This window comes from Astatotilapia calliptera, chromosome 20, assembly GCF_964374335.1.
Source record: "Astatotilapia calliptera chromosome 20, fAstCal68.1, whole genome shotgun sequence".
Classification (NCBI taxonomy): domain Eukaryota; kingdom Metazoa; phylum Chordata; class Actinopteri; order Cichliformes; family Cichlidae; genus Astatotilapia; species Astatotilapia calliptera.
Genome location: NC_137441.1, coordinates 34,557,743 through 34,575,266, shown reverse-complemented (window position 1 = coordinate 34,575,266; position 17,524 = coordinate 34,557,743). Strand labels below are relative to the sequence as shown.

At 41.5% G+C, this 17,524-nt stretch overlaps 1 protein-coding gene across 1 annotated transcript; it reads left to right on the top strand.

Moving 5' to 3' along the window:
- Positions 1-209: 209 nt before the first annotated feature.
- Positions 210-11,020, top strand: rnd1b (Rho family GTPase 1b). Its single transcript, XM_026154660.2, has 5 exons — positions 210-1,010; positions 1,517-1,604; positions 7,374-7,483; positions 7,607-7,741; positions 7,920-11,020. The coding sequence occupies exons 1-5, from the start codon at positions 891-893 to the stop codon at positions 8,163-8,165; spliced, it is 699 nt and encodes a 232-aa protein (XP_026010445.2). The 5' UTR covers positions 210-890; the 3' UTR covers positions 8,166-11,020.
- The last annotated feature ends 6,504 nt before the right edge of the window (positions 11,021-17,524 follow it).

The window sequence follows — 17,524 nt, the reverse complement described above, 5'->3', positions numbered from 1 at the left end:
GGGGCCTCACACCGTCCCACCGCATGTCAACATGATGACATTACTGAGTAACCACACAGACAAAGGTCAGACCTTTGATCGGTAAACAATCATTCCAACGTTGCGCCATTCCCATCTATCAATCAGTGCTTTCAAAATGATGTTTGTACTATTACACTTCTATATAATATAATAGTGTTAAATAACAGACAGTCAAAGATTATACATAATTTGCCCCACAAATGGGGGAGAGATGATTTTTTTAATAATAATTTTTAAAAATACATTAAAAAAAAAAAAAGCCGAAGGAGACGTGTTTGCTAAATAAATGTGACTTGACTGAAGTGCAAATCAAAATAAACTAATTAGCAGGGAGAGCCCCATTGTTCTCAGCCAGTGGTGCTATCGATTCAGCCAGTCGAGTCAATTTAATAAGTCAGTTTGTGACAAGACACACAGGTGACAAAACAACAGTCTGCAGGGGGTGGCTGCAGATTACATTGTTCTTTAATCTTCTATGTTAAAAAATAAAACTATGTAAACCGATGATTGCACAGGGAGATTACAATTTTTTAGTCCTACTCGTGGACAAATGCGTCTAAATCTATTACACTTTCTTTCTTGCACAATAATCTTGGAAGTATTTCGAGATATCTGCTGTCACATCCTCCCAGACAGAATAACTCGAGTGCAGTAAAGGGAGCCTGTGGAATGTTGCGCTCCTATTGGCTGCTGCTTGCCTGTATAAAGAGCCGCAGTGGCAAATTCAATCAGATCAACTGCGGGCATCCTTCGAGAGCGAGACACCGGGTTTCTCAGTCAAGCTGGGACAACAATTGCTGGGCTGTTCTGCTGTTTCTTTGTCTTTCCCCTTTTCTGCTAAATAAATCCTCTGGAGCATTGTTGGGATCATGAAGGAAAGGAGAAATACACAACCGCTGGTGGTGAGATGTAAACTGGTTCTTGTGGGAGACGTTCAATGCGGAAAAACGGCGATGTTGCAAGTCCTGGCGAAGGATTGTTATCCAGAGGTATGCAAAAATGTGACTCGTGTTGAAGTAAAATATATGAGCAGAAAAGTCTGCCCTGTGTTCTCTTGACAATCGTGGTGTTGGGTTTTCATCAAATGATTTGGAAACGGCACGGAGAAAACAGTGCGTCTGTTGCGGATAGTGACATATTGCTTGCGCATTTCCTAAAATTTCTTGCTTTTAAGTTTATTTCCTATTTACTGACCTTTATATCATCGGTAGCATTATTGTTTCATCATGTGGTCAGTGGAATTATGTTCTCTGCGCATTCTTAGCTGGTGCTTTCCTTTCACAGTGGCCTGCGTTGAATATCTCCTGCAGCTGCAGCGATTAAAGTGATTAATTGATCCGAAATTCTGTCAAATTGAGAAGAGATATAGATTTGTCTTATTGTTTTATTGGTCAGTGCGTGTGTTTTGTGTATAGCACTGATTAGTTAACTTCCATTACCTGTAGCTGCCTGACAACTCCCCACTAACGGCACCGTGTTGCTAATTGCTCCCCAGACCTACGTGCCCACGGTATTTGAAAACTACACAGCCTGTCTGGAACTGGAAGAGCAGCGAGTGGAGCTCAGTCTGTGGGACACTTCAGGTAACCGATCACCTTTTCCGTGTGCATGTGGTGTGTGATCTGCAGTCCTGCTTGCCGCACTGAAGAGGATTTGGCAATGCCGCGTGAATGTAATGAGTGTTTGTTTTTGCTGGAACACCAGTCTCTGTATTTTTTCCCAGTTATTCATTTTCGTCATGACATTTTTTTATTTTGGAGGACGAAAATGGAAACATTGTGTTGTTAAACATTGGTAAATACTTAGGGAAGGGCTTTATAGTCTATTTCCCCCCTGTTGATGCAGAGGTACATGGGATGTGTACTTGTTGAACTATATACTCTTTCAAATCTCCCATTTACTACAAATTAAATTTCCTCCGATATGAAGTGTCCCCCTTTTTGGATGTGTCTGGATGTAAAGGACTCTGCAGATCTACAAGTGCATTTTTGTGCCAAGTGTGTTGCAGTGGAAAAACTGGGCAGAAAAGACTGATTATTCCGCCTCGCTTGTTTTTAATGCTGACTCCGTGCATCATATGTTCATTTACACTAAGCGTGAAAAAGAGGGTCAATGTGTCATTGTAGATCTCCCAGGAAATCTGCTGTTCAGAGTGTTGACCTGAATACTGCGGGCACGGGTCTGCAGCACCTGTTTGATTCCCTTCATGCTCGCTGCACAATAGTTTCTCTCGCCAGGCCACATTCCTCTCCGTCCACACTCGTGCTGCAGCCTGACTAGGTCACACTGGCAGTACAAGTGTGATTATTTATTCATTTTTGTGCACACCTGTGTCTGTGTACAACAGATCCTTTATATAACAGACCCATTTGTATGAGATGATGCAGTATTTACTGTGCTCTCATATTTTTTCCCCCTCCCATTATCACGAAGCGGCAAAATGAGGAGAAAAGTGAGTGTAATTCCGTCCCCAGACCAAATCCCGTTTTTTAATCCCAGACTTTGGACCTTTGGTCTGGCCAGCAGGAGTGGGCCTGGTGCCCAGGGATGATGGGCACACAGAGCTACATTCTGTTGAGCAGGACAGTTTTTCTGGAGCAGACAGATAGGAGGGAGCTCAAAAAACTCTAGTGACCTGCATTCCCCCTCCATATGCTGCTCCAGGTCAGCCACTCAAACAGCATGATGCAAGGGATTAAGACTGTGAATGGGACTGCTGGGCAACCTCTTCTGACTGACCCAGTGAGTTTGTGGCTCTTTCTTTCTTTCACTTGAGCGTTCCCTTTGTTGCTCCCTCTTTGCTACTTTCTGGCTAATCTGCATAGATTGCCACTCCCTGCCCTTTACCAAACACCTATGGCACAATTCAATACCAAGTACAAAAGAGTACAATATGCACGTGCATAGCAGACTATTTGAAAATGGGCCAAAAAAAATAAAATCTATTTTTATTCACAATAGATTTGATTTAAAAGACCTGCCCCTCACACTCTCAGAGGAGACCGCATGTGGTCCCCTTCCCCCTCATCTTTTATAGATGACTCTTTTATCACAGGTATCTGCTGTCAGGCTCGTGGTGATGGGTGACAGGCAGAAAGGGGTATTTGTTAGCCACACCGCACAGTTTCCTCTCCTGTGCTGTAATTTGCTCTAATTGCGTGGAGTTTGTGCCACCCTGGCCCACACCACACTGAGACGGTCTCCTCATTATCCCAGCTCCCCTTCATTGATTGCACTGACCTCATCACTGGCTCCACATGGCAGGCGGCTCCTTCTCTCAGCTCCAATATGGATTTACAGTCTAAAATCAATCCACCAGTTTTAACCAGGCTTATCTGATCAGGAATGCTGGGGAAAAGGGGAAAGAAGGGAAGCTGAGCTCTGTCTGGTGTAGCGCACAGATAGTGAAAATAAATCCCATTAAGATGTTGGTGTGTAATTTATTTCAGGTTTAATGATGTTGCTGACGAAGCCTTGAAGTTCAAGATCGTACTGTGTGTGTGTGTGTGTGTGTCTATATAATCACTTATTGTATGATGTATACATAAGACTGACTTGGAATGAATCCAATGTCCATTTAAGCTGATGAAACACTCTGCTGGATTGTAAAAGGGGGCATTTTTAATATTTAATTGTCATGTTGATGACCATATGTCATGTGATTTCTCTAATAGGCACCCAGTTTGTAAAACTTAGGTGCTTTTTAGAATTGTAAGCAGGTACAGTTTAATTCCTCCATCTTTTTCCATCATTGATTCATCAGTGATCTATTTTTTTATTTTTATTTTTTTATTAGTAGTGTTTAGCTTTGCTAAATGTTTCATGGACTGTTGTCCAACAATCAGTTTACACTAGCTGAGAAAAACCGGCTATATTCTCAAATGTTTCCTGCCTTATTTTATCCAAATCAACATGTCAGGATTTTTAAATCAAACTCTTTGATGTTGGACTTAATTTTCTTAATCCAGTGTCATCAACTATGATGATGTCAAAGTAAAGCTTGTTAGCAGATCATATAACGCTTAGGAAAAAAGCACCTCCTTCACCCTGCAGGGGGCTTCAGCACTAATTCTGACTGGCTTATGTGAATCCAGGGAACAACTGCTTGATGCAATATAATATGTTTTTTGGAGCGTGCTGTGAAGTCCGTAGTCCTGCGGCAGCACCACAGCTCCCAGTCGGCTGAGTGTGGGTGGAGGCGCAGGGCTCCTCTCGTCCCCATATCTGTGAGTCATCCCATCACTGGATCATTAATCTGTCTGACCTCTGCATTTTCGTAGTGAGAGGAGGAGTGCTAATGATGAAAACAGGCTATGTCACTCACTCGATTTTAGCACACATCCACAGACACACAGTTATACTCTCGCTCGGGCAAACACAAAGCCGATCCTCCCCTCCCCCACCTGTAGCCTTCAACACAAGGGCCTCCGTCTTCAGCCCTGTGAAGCCTACATCCACTTAGGCCCAATCCTCACCTCAAACACTCAGATCTGGGCACCGCACCATCAAGACGGATGAAGTTCAGCTCAGCCACAAGAATTTGGTTATACTCCTTTTTCTTTTCTGCCTCACTCTCCATGTTTTATGCCTCAGAAACTCTCCATCTGTTGTATAGAGGCATGCAAGGAGGAAAGCCATAATTTGGGCCATGCTTATAGGCGCTGCATGAGCACCCAAGCCATTGTGTGGTTTGCTGCAATGGAGAAAGGAAGGGAAGAGAGTGAAAGAGACAGATAGCAGTAACCTGTGATATTACACTGCAGGGGGTGAGGGATTAATGGCAGAGGAGGTCTCTTTGTGATATGGCTCAGTAGGGTATACTTTGGCTCCCGCTCTTCTTTTTCCTGTGGCTTTTTCTTGCCACAATAGTAACAGCTATTTCTTCCAAGATTAGAAACTAGGCCCTGGTGTGTAAGGAAGGTGCTGCCGAAGCTGCGCCTATGCCAAGTAACATGTTACGGGGGGTTTGAATACTAATATTGAGGTGCTGTATGTTGCTGTAAGTACAGTATGTTTACTGATTTGTGCATTGTTTGTCCAACACAACAAATAGAAGTTTTATTTATATGTGAGGACAATAGTAACCAAAAACAAAGAAAGAAAGGTGGGGGAGGCTTAGATGTCCTTTGCATCCCCCCTTCCATCTTGGCAGGCTAATTGATTTGTCAGCTTTAAAAGCATCGGCTCTCGGACCTCTGGTGTAGCCTTCCATTGATTGTTGCATTTAGATCAGTGGCCATTTAATGCAGAATCACATCTTGTTTGCTGGCTCTGTGATAACCCCTCACAGGAGATTGAAACGATTTCTGGAGCACCCGACCTCTGACTTTCCCATTATATACCTCACGTATATGGCGTGGCACCGAAACTCGTAATATTAGTGTCTCTAATCCTTCTGATTTTAACATGTGTGATTTTTAACATGTGTGACATGACATATGTCTCAAATTCTTCAAACACAAAGTTGTGTTTGTGGCTTTTCTGCTACAATTAGGTGTATGTGGTGTAAAAGCGATGGTGTTTTCTTATATGTGACATCTGTAAATAATTTAATCAAATTGTCTCTTTTTTTTTTTTTTTTAACTCAAGAATAGAAAAAAGTCATTTTTATTTCTAAAGGCATGGAAATGGAGCTGTAACGCAAGCATGTTCCTTTGTTCTTTTGCAACAGTGTTTACTTTCTTCAGGACATTGAGTCCTGAGGAATTTCATCACAGCTTGTCATTATTCCACTCACGGCACCCAGCAGCTGGCAAATTCAGTTTTACCCTTTGATAATGTGGAAAATCATTAAGTATTCATAAGCACATATCCGTTTTTGTGTACACATACATGCACGCATCCGTGTTTTCATGTGCTTTTTTTTAAATGTTTTCTTCTGCTGCATTGTTTCTGCACCGTAAATCAATTAGGACGGTTGTGCAATGAGTTATTACACAGACTGCTTGTGTTATCTGTAGCTATAAAAGGAACGCTGAATCCCTTTTGGGATTCACACAGACTAAAGTAAACATGTTAATCCCATTGAGCAGCCCCTCTTCTGTTTCATCTGATAAGGGACCGGATTCACCTCTGCATGCATCTGAATTTAAAAAGTGTGCGTCTGTGTTAGCGCTTGTGGTTCCGGCGCATGTGAATCATTTTGTGTGATGGGCGTATGTCTGTGGTCCCAAACTCTGTCGCAGAGAAGAGGAATGTCCCCAGCAGTAGGTGGGTGGGCCGCTAGTGGTGTAAAATGATTGAGTGGCAGTTAAGGCGAGCCTTTACAGAGAGCCAGGAGGAATGCCTGATGTAGATGGTGGATTCCAAGGCTGTTGCTGTGGTAACAGAGGGACTGGAGGTATTGCTTGCCGAGCAGAGGATTTTTGGGGGGGTGGGTGGCTTACTTAAGGATTCTGAGCATGAGTGGGAGCGTCTGCCTGCCCCGAGCCCTGCCGTTCCACTTGCGTAATCTACTGCAAGAGAAGATCAATGAGGATTTAGTGCTCGATTGTCATCTTCACTTCTAAAATGCCAGCCAAGAATATAGGAGCAGCAAAAGTAGCAGTTTTACCAACAGCAAAGTGGAGCTCAGTGGGAAGAAGTGATGCCGCGCACACCTAACTTAAGCAGATGATTTCTCTTGCTCTTCGTCTCCTGCTCAATCTTCTTTTTTTACCAACTTCCTGTTCTCACAGCTCTTGGATCTGGCCTAAATTAAAAATGAAAAAACAAATTGCTCTAAACTTGCATGTATACACACTTTATATTACAAATGTAGCTTGAAGCATTGCACATTTAAGATGGATACTTAATTGATCCCACAAGGGAAATTATTGTGTTACAGCAGCAGGATAAAGAATAAAAATGGCACAGCCTACAATTAACAACAGATGCATATACTGTTATGTATGTATAAATTTTGTATAACAGTCATTTTTAATAAAACAATGAAAATTAAATAAACATGAGGTTACATTAAAGAAGAGAGAGAGATATTAGTGCAAATCGCATTAACAAGTAATATGTAAAGTGTAAATCTAAGAAACATACTTTTACAGTTTTCTGTACCATCAGATGTTAAATAACCTGAACAGCAAATGTGTTCATTCACACCTAACTATGGCTATGCAGGAGTTCTCTTTTGTCACACAAACCAGCAATATGAAGTTACTATTAATTGACCTGGCATATTAAAGAAGACTAGACCTGGTTAAACAGCAGCAAAACTGGAAGTTTCCTCTTAAAAAAACATGATTAAAAATATTTCTGAGCATCCAAAAGTTCTAGGAAATGTTTTATGGAATGCAAAACTACTTTTGTCTACATTTTCATAGTTTGTTATAACATTGCTCTCCTCTCTCTCCTGTAAGGTTCTCCGTACTATGACAATGTGAGGCCCTTGTGCTACAGTGACTCAGATGCAGTTTTGCTGTGTTTTGACATCAGCCGCCCAGATACTGTGGACAGCAGTCTGAAGAAGGTAATGACTTAAGGTCACTTTACTTCAAAGTCCTATTCTCTCTTGTAGCCTACTGTGACTCCAAAGTGTATTAACAGACTATTTGTCACCATACACCAACTGATCACCTTTTTGGGTCCACAGTGGAAAACTGAAATTCTGGACTTCTGTCCAAGCACACGTATTTTACTCATCGGCTGTAAGACCGACCTTCGCACAGATGTCTGCACACTGATGGAGCTGTCCAATCAGAAGCAGACTCCAATCACCTATGAACAGGTGAGACAAAAGAAACAAACGAAGATCCATGTGTGTGTGTGCAGATTTTTACACATATGCCTTTCCTGTAACACCCCGTCCCAAAGGACTTGTCTCCACACTATATCACAGGAAAAAATTAAACGGCACCATGGAAGAATATCATGAACAGTATCGGTTATTGCTTCATTTATTGCAGGGTTCTGCTATGGCTAAGCAGCTGGGTGCAGAGGCTTATCTCGAGTGCTCGGCGTTCACCTCGGAGAAGAGCATTCACAGCGTATTCCGCACCGCTGCGATGGCCTGCATCAACAAGCTGCAGCCTCTCCCGAAGCCCAGCCCCACCCGACGCCTCTCCAAAAGACTTCTTCACCTGCCCAGCAAGTCAGATTTGATCTCCACCACCTTCAAGAAGGAGAAGGCCAAGAGCTGCTCGGTAATGTGAGTGGAGACCTCTTGGGTTACAGTCCTCACATTAAACCCACATCCCCTGCGTCTTTGGTCTCGGGGAAGGGGGGGTGGGCACGATGGTTTTATCAGGGTTACCTGCTGAATCCTTCCCTCACCCCCCCAAGAAACCAAACACCACTCAGAAGAGGTGGACACTTCGCTGTCCACTTGCTCCTGAACCTTTTAGTGCACCTCCATCCTTTTCCACTGTTTATTTTTTGTTTGTTTGTTAATTTGTTTTTTGCTTTCGAACAAACAATATCAGTCGAGGTTTGATCACCAAGCTACCATTTTATTTTCACCTGTGAACAGTATGCAACTACAATGGTGTTACATCTGTCTAATTTTACTATCTATAGGCACATGTTGATTTTGTCCGAAATGGAAATGTGCAACGTGTGACGTTTAATCTTGTGATGTAAATGCCTCTCGAAAAATTCAGTGGATATTTTTTTTTTCTTTAACTCAAAAAATAAATCTAGCATGAAACCATCAGGAAATAGCAAAAATCCTGTACATCCCTCTTAGTAAGGTGTGTGGGGTGTGAAATAGTGTGTCACTGGTTTCCCCATTTACTGGAAGTACATAGAATAGATGTACAGGGAGCAATGGGACAAACCGTGAGAGCTATTACATAGAGAGATGTTCTTATTGTCTCAGCAGTGATGACAGCAGGGATGAGAGCAGTGAGCACAGGCTGCTGTGCTTACAGCAGTCTAGGCTATGCCAGCCTGCACGGATTCTTGATGCATGGCTGTGTAGCTCTGGATAGTGTTGCTCTGCAAGCTTTCAGTGGAATAACTGGAAGATGCTGAAGAGGCTCCGTGTACACAAAACGACTGCAGAAATGCGGAACGGACACAAAATATAAGCAGAGGTTTAGCTGGACTTCCAGGGTGTCTTTTATCACTGCTGGAGTCTGGTGGGATAGACACATTTAATTGCTCTTGTGGTGACCAGGAGCTTAACCACAGTCGGTTCAATGTTGAGCTTAGCTTTGCTTAGCCTGTTGATTATTGAACCGTGGCTGGTTATCGATACGAGTTAAGGTGTTAGGAGGCAAATCTAAAAAGAATAAGATCACGCCTACATGGAAGTCAGACTGACCTGAAATGGTTTGTATTTTCAGACACTCTTCAGTAAAAAATCTGTAGCATTGCATTGTTGACAGTTTTTCAACAATTCTCAAATGGTATGCAGTTTTGAAAAAAATGCCTTTCATATTGAGTTCCCAGAAGTCAATGAGATTTTTGAATACTGTAATTACTGTAATATGCCTGTGGACTCCTCACATTTGCATCAATGCAATGTAGCACCCTCAACTTGATTCAATTCTTCCAAAAGGACTGATTTTTGTTTTGCACACACTTGTAAAATCTGTTCACATCCAATAAGCAGCACTTACTGTAGGTTACATTGCAAAAAAAAAACAAAAACAAAGGGAAAAATCAGACGCTTTTCTGAGCTTAAATCTTAGGCTTCATGGTTATGTGTGTGTGCAGCATCGATCTCCATGCTTCTAACCATAAAGCAATAACGATTTAAGTGCTTTGTGATGCAAAAGTAACCTGCGTGGCAATAACAACGCAGCTTTGTGATTACTGTCATGCTATAAGTGCTCCATGGATCGACATGTTAGAGATTGTTTCAATCTCCGCTGTACAAAAGGCTGCTGATATAGCCCCTCCTTCCCCCTGTGTAAGTGGTGATCGGTATATAGAAAACCAAGGACGGCGTTTGCGCTATGAACTAGATCAGAGTATTCCAAACAAGAAGGAACAACATGCTATTTGAGTTGTTGCTGTCAGCTCAACATAATCATAATAAAACCACTGAGGCAGTATGCCTCAAGTGAATTGTTTATTGTTTTTTTTTTTTTCAAATTTGAACTATACATTAAAGTCTAGCAATTATTCATCAAGGGCTAGTGTGGGTGGAGGGGGGGGATAATGTGGGACTAAGGAGAACAAGTAATCAAACTGCACAGGCTGGCCCTGTCCAAAGAAAGCTATTTTTCCATTCTTTGTGTGCGCGCGTGTGCGTGTGTGTATGTTTTTATGTATTTAATGGCATGATGTGAGTCTCCGTGCTGTTTTTGAGATTTTTCTGAAATGGCTGCTCTGTCTGTACGGAGCTGTGGACTGCCCCTGGTAGTTGGAGGAACTTAAAGTGGTGATTTGCACAAAGGCTTCCAGTTCATGGTCACACACAAAATTCCTCAGCATTGCCTAGCAACAATTCAGCTCAGAAACACAGAGACTGGCTCTTGGGTTGGTTGTGTGGACAGATAGGGTTAGCTCACAAGCAGACATCCCCGCATCCATTATTACTGCATCGTTTAAGCATTTACTGCATAGCTTGTTTAAAAAATAATAATAATAAAAACAAATAAAAATTAAAAAATCTTGATATTTTTCTCTGGGTTTTTCTCTGCCAGGCCTTCTGATGATGGTTTACATGGGCGGCTCAATGACCATGTCAGTTAATATGCAGCCTTTGTGTTGTAGTCAGTGTGTGGTAAAAATGGTGCAGTCAAACTCCTAAGCATGTCCTATTAAAGTTGTACGATTGTACATACCGTCTCTTGTTTTATAGTCATTGTACAGCATCTTCGAGGGTGTCTGATGGAAGTATTGTTGCTGATGTGATTTATTTATTTGGTAGCTATTTTGCTTCTTTTTTTTTTTTCTTTTTTTTGTTTGTTTGTTGATTGACATGTACATTTGTTTGAAATCTTTTTTCAAAAGTTGACTGTTTGTTTTGTTTTGTTTTTTGTTTTTTTTTTGTTTTTTCTTCTTCTTCTTCTTTATTGCTGTGTTGAATAAAGCTTGCCCCGTTTGGCATCCTAAATTCACTGTTCTTGTTATCTATTTATTTATTTATTTATTTATTTTATTTTTTTTGATCACTTGCTTATGAAACAATACACTACACTAGACATCTGCTCAGTATCTCCCCAGTCACGTCTGCAGGAAGTGAGGTGCTTATCTTTTCCACTCAAGCGAAGCTAATAATTCCTTTAACAGGCTCTGTGTCACTGCCTCATTAAGGATAGAGTAAATTTATATCAGGATGATGGCGGATTACTGTCATTTTCCATTACCACAATCCTGATCTTAGATCTTAGTTACCGTTCAGGGAATTATAGCCAGAGTGGGGAAAAAATGTAAATAACACATGTTTACCTGCATAAGTAACATGTTGGGATGAAGAAGGAAAGATTCTATCCTATTATAATTAATTGAATCAAGTTATGTGACGGTGTTTTGTTGTTGTTTTTTAAAGGCTGCTTTTATCTGCTCTCGTCCATCTTCAAATGCACCACATCTGGTTGCTGCCAGCTATGGAAGTGTCTCAGATGAGCTCAAGCAAGCCAGCCAACACATATGCCCTCACATTTTCTATTCTTATCTGTAAAATGCAATGCCATCCTCACAAAATGTTCATAAACTTTATCTGTTTGGTGTTTTACACCTATAGTGTAAAGTTCTAAAGTTGTTGTTTAATGGAAAAAAAAATTCCCGGAGCATCTGTAGAGGATTGTGGTAAGAGTGGCAAGACTGAACCAAAGGAGATGTGGACTGCCAAAACAAAACAGCGGATGAAGCTCATTTAAGCATTCAGTAGAGGTGATCATAGCTGCAGTCAGGTGATGGAGTAGACATCTCTTTCATGATTCAATAATTATCAGAAAGGTGACTGGTTGTAAGCAAAACAAGTCAGACCCCCATTGCCGTATGAAAGCGGATTCTAGCCGTAATGGGAACCTGAATACGCAGAGCAACAGGAGCACACCAAATTATGTGGTAAGGCTTTTTCTTTCTTTCTTTTTACTAATGATAAAAGACATTCTTGTGTTGGTGTTGAATTTCTAAAATGAACTCATCATAATGACTTGAAACATTTTTTAAAAATGACATGAAAATGAACCTGAGCTGTCCTGAGGTCAGCTTAGCTCTTGCGGCTTTTTTTTTTTTTTTGCTAAAAACAAAGTGAATTATGGGCTGTCACTAGGGGGATTGCTAGAACACCTGAAATAGAGGCAGACATTGTACACATGCCGACACAGACACATTGGGTGTGAGGACATGTAAATGGGCCACATACGCTGGAAGTCATAGTAAATTAGGCCAACATCTGGCTAGGCACAGAGAGTTCACTTACCCACTCAGCTGTAGTATGTACCGCGAGGGCTTGGTGAAGGAGAAGTGGCACAGTCCAGTGCATTTTTAGGATCAACCCTGGCACTTCGTTGAATGTCTGCCATCTGCAGCTACCTTGGAGGGGTTCTTTGTCTCCAGTACAAACAGTGGGTCACTTTGACCAAGGATTATTGTGTTGCCATTAACAAAAGTTGGAGAGGGAGCGCTCACACAAACCAATTTACTGGGATGTGTAACAGTGAAAATCAATCCACATTGCAATTAAATTCAAAAGAGAAGCATCATCATATCGTCCACCAGCCATGCTGCCAAACAGCTCCAAGCCACTGTGGCAAGGACTCGACATATCAGACTTCAAGATGTTAGCAGTCAGATGTTTGAAATCCGGGAGATTGTCAGTGGGGGGCTCTCTGGATTATACTTCTACTTATAATACATTCTGAGAAATGCTCATTGGAGAATGATCATCTGTGGGATGTGTTGAGAGCTTCACCTTGTGCTCTTTGTCATTCTCTGTCTTTTCAAACAGTCCTAAGTAGTTTTTGCCATACAGCAGAGTGCTTTATCATGTTGAAAGAGGCTCCTGACAGTATCATCAGGGTCATTAATCCCCTGTTATACTAGGCTGGGAAATTAAGCTAATTGCAGCTGTAGCTCAAATGTTACGGAAGTGAACTAATATAGTGAAGGTATTTCTTTCTTTGACGTAATGATCTGAAGTAACTTGCGATTTTCCATGAACAGCATGTGCGCAATCTTAACCCTCAGAGCTGATTCTGTGCAGCTGAGGGATTTGTCTTCAGAGCCCTGTGTGTTTCTTGAACATAAGAACCAGACATTTGAGTTCAAATGAAAAGGTGGTGGAAGAGCCAAAAATCTATAAAACCATCAGTCTATCCATTTTCTTAACTGCTCAACTTGAGGGAACTAAAACCTGCTACCAGTAAAACAGAGAGATAATACAGAGAGATTAACAACCATTCATGCTTGCATCCATACATTGGCAGCGGTGGTAGCCTCACTAAGTCCATAAAACAATGAGCATTTGAAGAATAAAGGCAAACTTAGACATGGAGAGAAGAACAAAAAAAAGGGGGTACACAGAAGAACTGACAACTAAAGGACTATAAATACAAAAACACCAGAGACCGACAAGGTAAGCAACTTAAAAAAGGAAAGAACAGGAGCATCTTCTCAAATGAGAGATATAGAAATGAATGAAATGAACGACGCTATGGTGACGAACCAGCAGGTGGATAGCAATATACTCAAATTCAAAGGTAATGTGCAACCTGCAAAATAAATAGGATTAAGAACTAATATTTATAGTATATGACGATGAATCGATGTTCGTGCCGGACAGGACTTTTTCTGTAGGGGTGGATGGGGGTGGAAAGGGAAATCTGAAAGGAATTATGTGGCTCTAAGTGGACAGCCCTCAGTGCTGTTGTGTAACATTAGCATCATGTTCTGGGTCCTCGGATAACTCTCTTCAAAGACACAAGAACACATTCCAGAAGTAACCTGTCACTTTATACTTCCTGTTTGTACACAACCAGATTAAAATCTTCTACATTTTTTACATTTGTTATTATTATTGTTATTATTTTAAAAAGGAGCTCGAACACAACAGCAAAACTGTGCGTATCCATCTGTTTGTGCAGAAATGTGCAGAATCTTAGATTACTGATGAGGTGTGATGAGGTGTCGAGTCCTGCAGTGTGGGCTCTCTCTCTCTTTCCTTCCCCTCTCTTGCTCACTTACAGACACACAGACACCAGATTTTCTGCCTCTGCCGCAGTGCAGGGCAGGGCCAGAATATCCAAACCCATCAATTTCCTATAAAGCCAGTTTTGTTCAAGAAAGGAGCAGGATGTGAACACTGCCTTCCTCTTATGTGTTATCTGAACATATCTGGCAGTAAAATATGTACTTTCAAAGTAAAAGGCTTTTTTATTCATAGAAGGAAACAAAAACAATATTAAAATTAATTTGCAGGCATTAAAGAAAAAAAATCTTGCTGTTAATGAGCAGTTCCAATAATTCTCCATCAATTTTTTTTCTTACAAAATGTTTTAGATGTTCATAGCTCCCCAAACATAATGACTAATGGCTTCTAATCTTCTGAGGTTTATTCCTCCACTGTAAGCTTGATGTTTGTGTTTCTTAACAAAATGTCTTAACAATTATTTATCATATTGCTTTGAAATTAATTTGCAAGTCTCGCTGAAGCCCAGCTCAAATCAAAACATCCAAGAGCCACAGACCCTGTGGGTAGTCTGATGACCTGTCCCGGATGTGCCCACCTCCCTGCAGCCATGACTTCATTATGAGCACATCCTTTTACATCATTATTTTACAAACATAACAGAACATCTGAACAGATGTGCACCTTCAGGTTCAGCACACAGTAAACGCTGTGTCCCAGCTCTTCCACACCTGTTAGTGTGACCCCTGACTCTGAACTCTCTCTGTGACCAGAAACGTGACTCCCCTACAGGTCTCTTGACCCCTTACTTCCCCAGTTACACCACCAATCAGCTCAGTCAAATGTGAACAGTTGTTTAATGTTTCCTGTGGTCACACTGGGAAAGCACAACCTCTTCCACTGAAACCTGTGTGTGTGTGTGTGTGTGTGTGTGTGTGTGTGTGTGTGTGTGTGTGTGTGTGTGTGTGTGTGTGTGTGTGTGTGTGTGTGTGTGTGTGTGTGTGTAACCTGAATTGGATCAGTAGTTATGACAATGGATGGATGTTTATTCTTAAGTATATACATATACTAGTATGTACTGGAGATGAAGAAGTTTCAATAGATGAAATAACAATGGTGATGATTAATTTTGTGCAGTTGATTACAAATAAAATACATTTTAAAAACAGATGCATCAGTTTTATACTGAGGATTTCCCCACAAACAATCGTCACATCTAAAATATAAAACAGGCAAACACACACACACACAAACATGCTCTGTCCCCTTCTTTGTGATCACTTGGCAACCGCACACAAAGGCCAAGGCGTGCTCTGCTGCACACAATGTGACACTGCTTGTGCATGTCAGGGTGGGGAGGAGCAGTGAGCTGTACCCTTAACGATCATGCACAAACACACAGAGCGGATTTGGCTACAGGCCACATCCTGCATGTGTCTGCACAAGCCAAAATAACATGGAGACATTTGGTACAGCACCCAAAAGCACCATCCTCTCATCTGGAGAAATGAACAGCAACCGACGCTTTGTCCTTCATGCTGATTAAATGCTAGATTAGTTTGTCTGCAGCAGACTGAGTGCACAGCAGTAATAATTACTCTATAATTACACCATATTGTGTCTCTGCTGTTTTTCACCGCTGTTGTTTTACTTTTTACTCAGTGGTCACTACGACTGTAGTAGCATAAATCAAGGAACTTTCTTTGATTCCCTTTCAGTTCTGCAGCCTAAATGATGGATAATGCTCCTCTCTTAACTCAGAGAAAACATGAGCAGTCATTAAAAGGATCCATGCATTCCTCCAAAGAGAGCATATCTCCACCAGTGAGCAATATGAATGCATCTGTGCAACTGTTATCCTTAAGGTCCCTGCAGCTATCGTAGAAGTGTTAGTGAAGGGAAGGCCGAACATACTGCAGGCAGCACTCTGCTCATTTTTGTGTGCTCCACTTAGGGAAATATAGCTACAGGCGGGAGTCTGTGCTTTTAGTGGTCTGGGGGACTGTGAGGTGTGTGTGCAGCTTATTTGAAGATGCACATGGGACCAGAGGGCTCTCCCACTGAGCATCAACTCTCCTGCTTCTGTTGGGGGTAGGGCAAATAAAAATAAGGAGATGGGAGATGGGATCTGAAACAAGTCCAACAGCGAGGATGGGTGCAGAGGGGGTTCAGTATTTTCGCCAGATTTAGTCTCATCTCAATTTTACTTCCAAATGAAGAGGACTCTAAATAAAGAACTGCAATATAAAACCCCTGCTGAAATGGATAGGGTCACTGTAGTGTTCAAGAAGAAGGGGCGTATCCAAGAGAAGCACTGAGGAGAGCAATGACATTGATCTTTAGTGACATGGGAGCTGTAAATCACAGAGAATACACATACTAGAGAGATGTTCTTGCCTGTACTGACCCAAAGGGGCAAGTGAGGCATAGAGGCGATGTAGATTACATAAGCAGAGCAATGTGAAGAGGTCTTTGCTGCCTGGCAGCATCCAAAAGAAACTAAAACTAGCCAAGCTAGAGTCATGTTAGAAAACTCAACCTACCGGTATGAAACCTATGAAAAAAGGAAGTATACATTATGAATAGTCCTGCAAGCTAGCTCAGCCTCACGTTTCTAAGATATGCAAGTGAAAAAGTGTCACTTCACAAACTTGACCTTCTGCAGCTCGACAACAAGCACTGGGTTGGGTTTGATGTAGACGGGTTAGGGTTTAAAAAATGAAACAGTGATGATGTAGAGGTTACAAAAAATTAATGTATCAAATAAAACAGGGTTCAATCACAAATCAGATTTATAATAATATGATATAATATCCTAACATCCTGGAACAAAAACACTTTGAAACTCTACATTCTTACACGCTGAACCTTATTAAACGCAATCCGTGATGGTATAGAGAGTGGCTGAGTAAATATTCAGCCACTCTATCTGTATGTCTCTACTTTCTTGTATTGTTCTTGCTTCCCACTCTTTGTCCCTATTATGCAATCAAAATCCTGATGACCATCACAAATAGAGACTGCTTCCATGTCTGGGTATGAATCATCACCTTTAAAAGTACTCGGAGATAAAAGAGAAGTTTTAGATCAGTGCATTGTCTAGATACTGGAATGCAGTCTGTTACTATGCAACACATCAGCTCCAAAGATATTCCCGCTGAGGATTTTCATCCGCCATCTGTCTGCGCCCTCCCCCTGAAAGCTGTTTCTTCTTTTTCCTCTGTTTCTTCTTCCTCACATATTTCTGGGTTTTTGATTCCCAGCTGCTTGAGGGGGGTGGGGGGGTGTTTGGAAAATGAATATTCGTTTCCTTCCAGACGCTGTTCTTTTAGCCTTCATCCTGACTGCAGAGGCACCTTTGTAACATGGATCAGTATGCCACACAGGCAATACTTAAACCCTCACTGTCTCCATCTTTTCCGTCTCTCTAATTACCAGCTTGGCCTCTAATGTTAAAAAAAAAAGCTCTTAGGGGGAGACAAA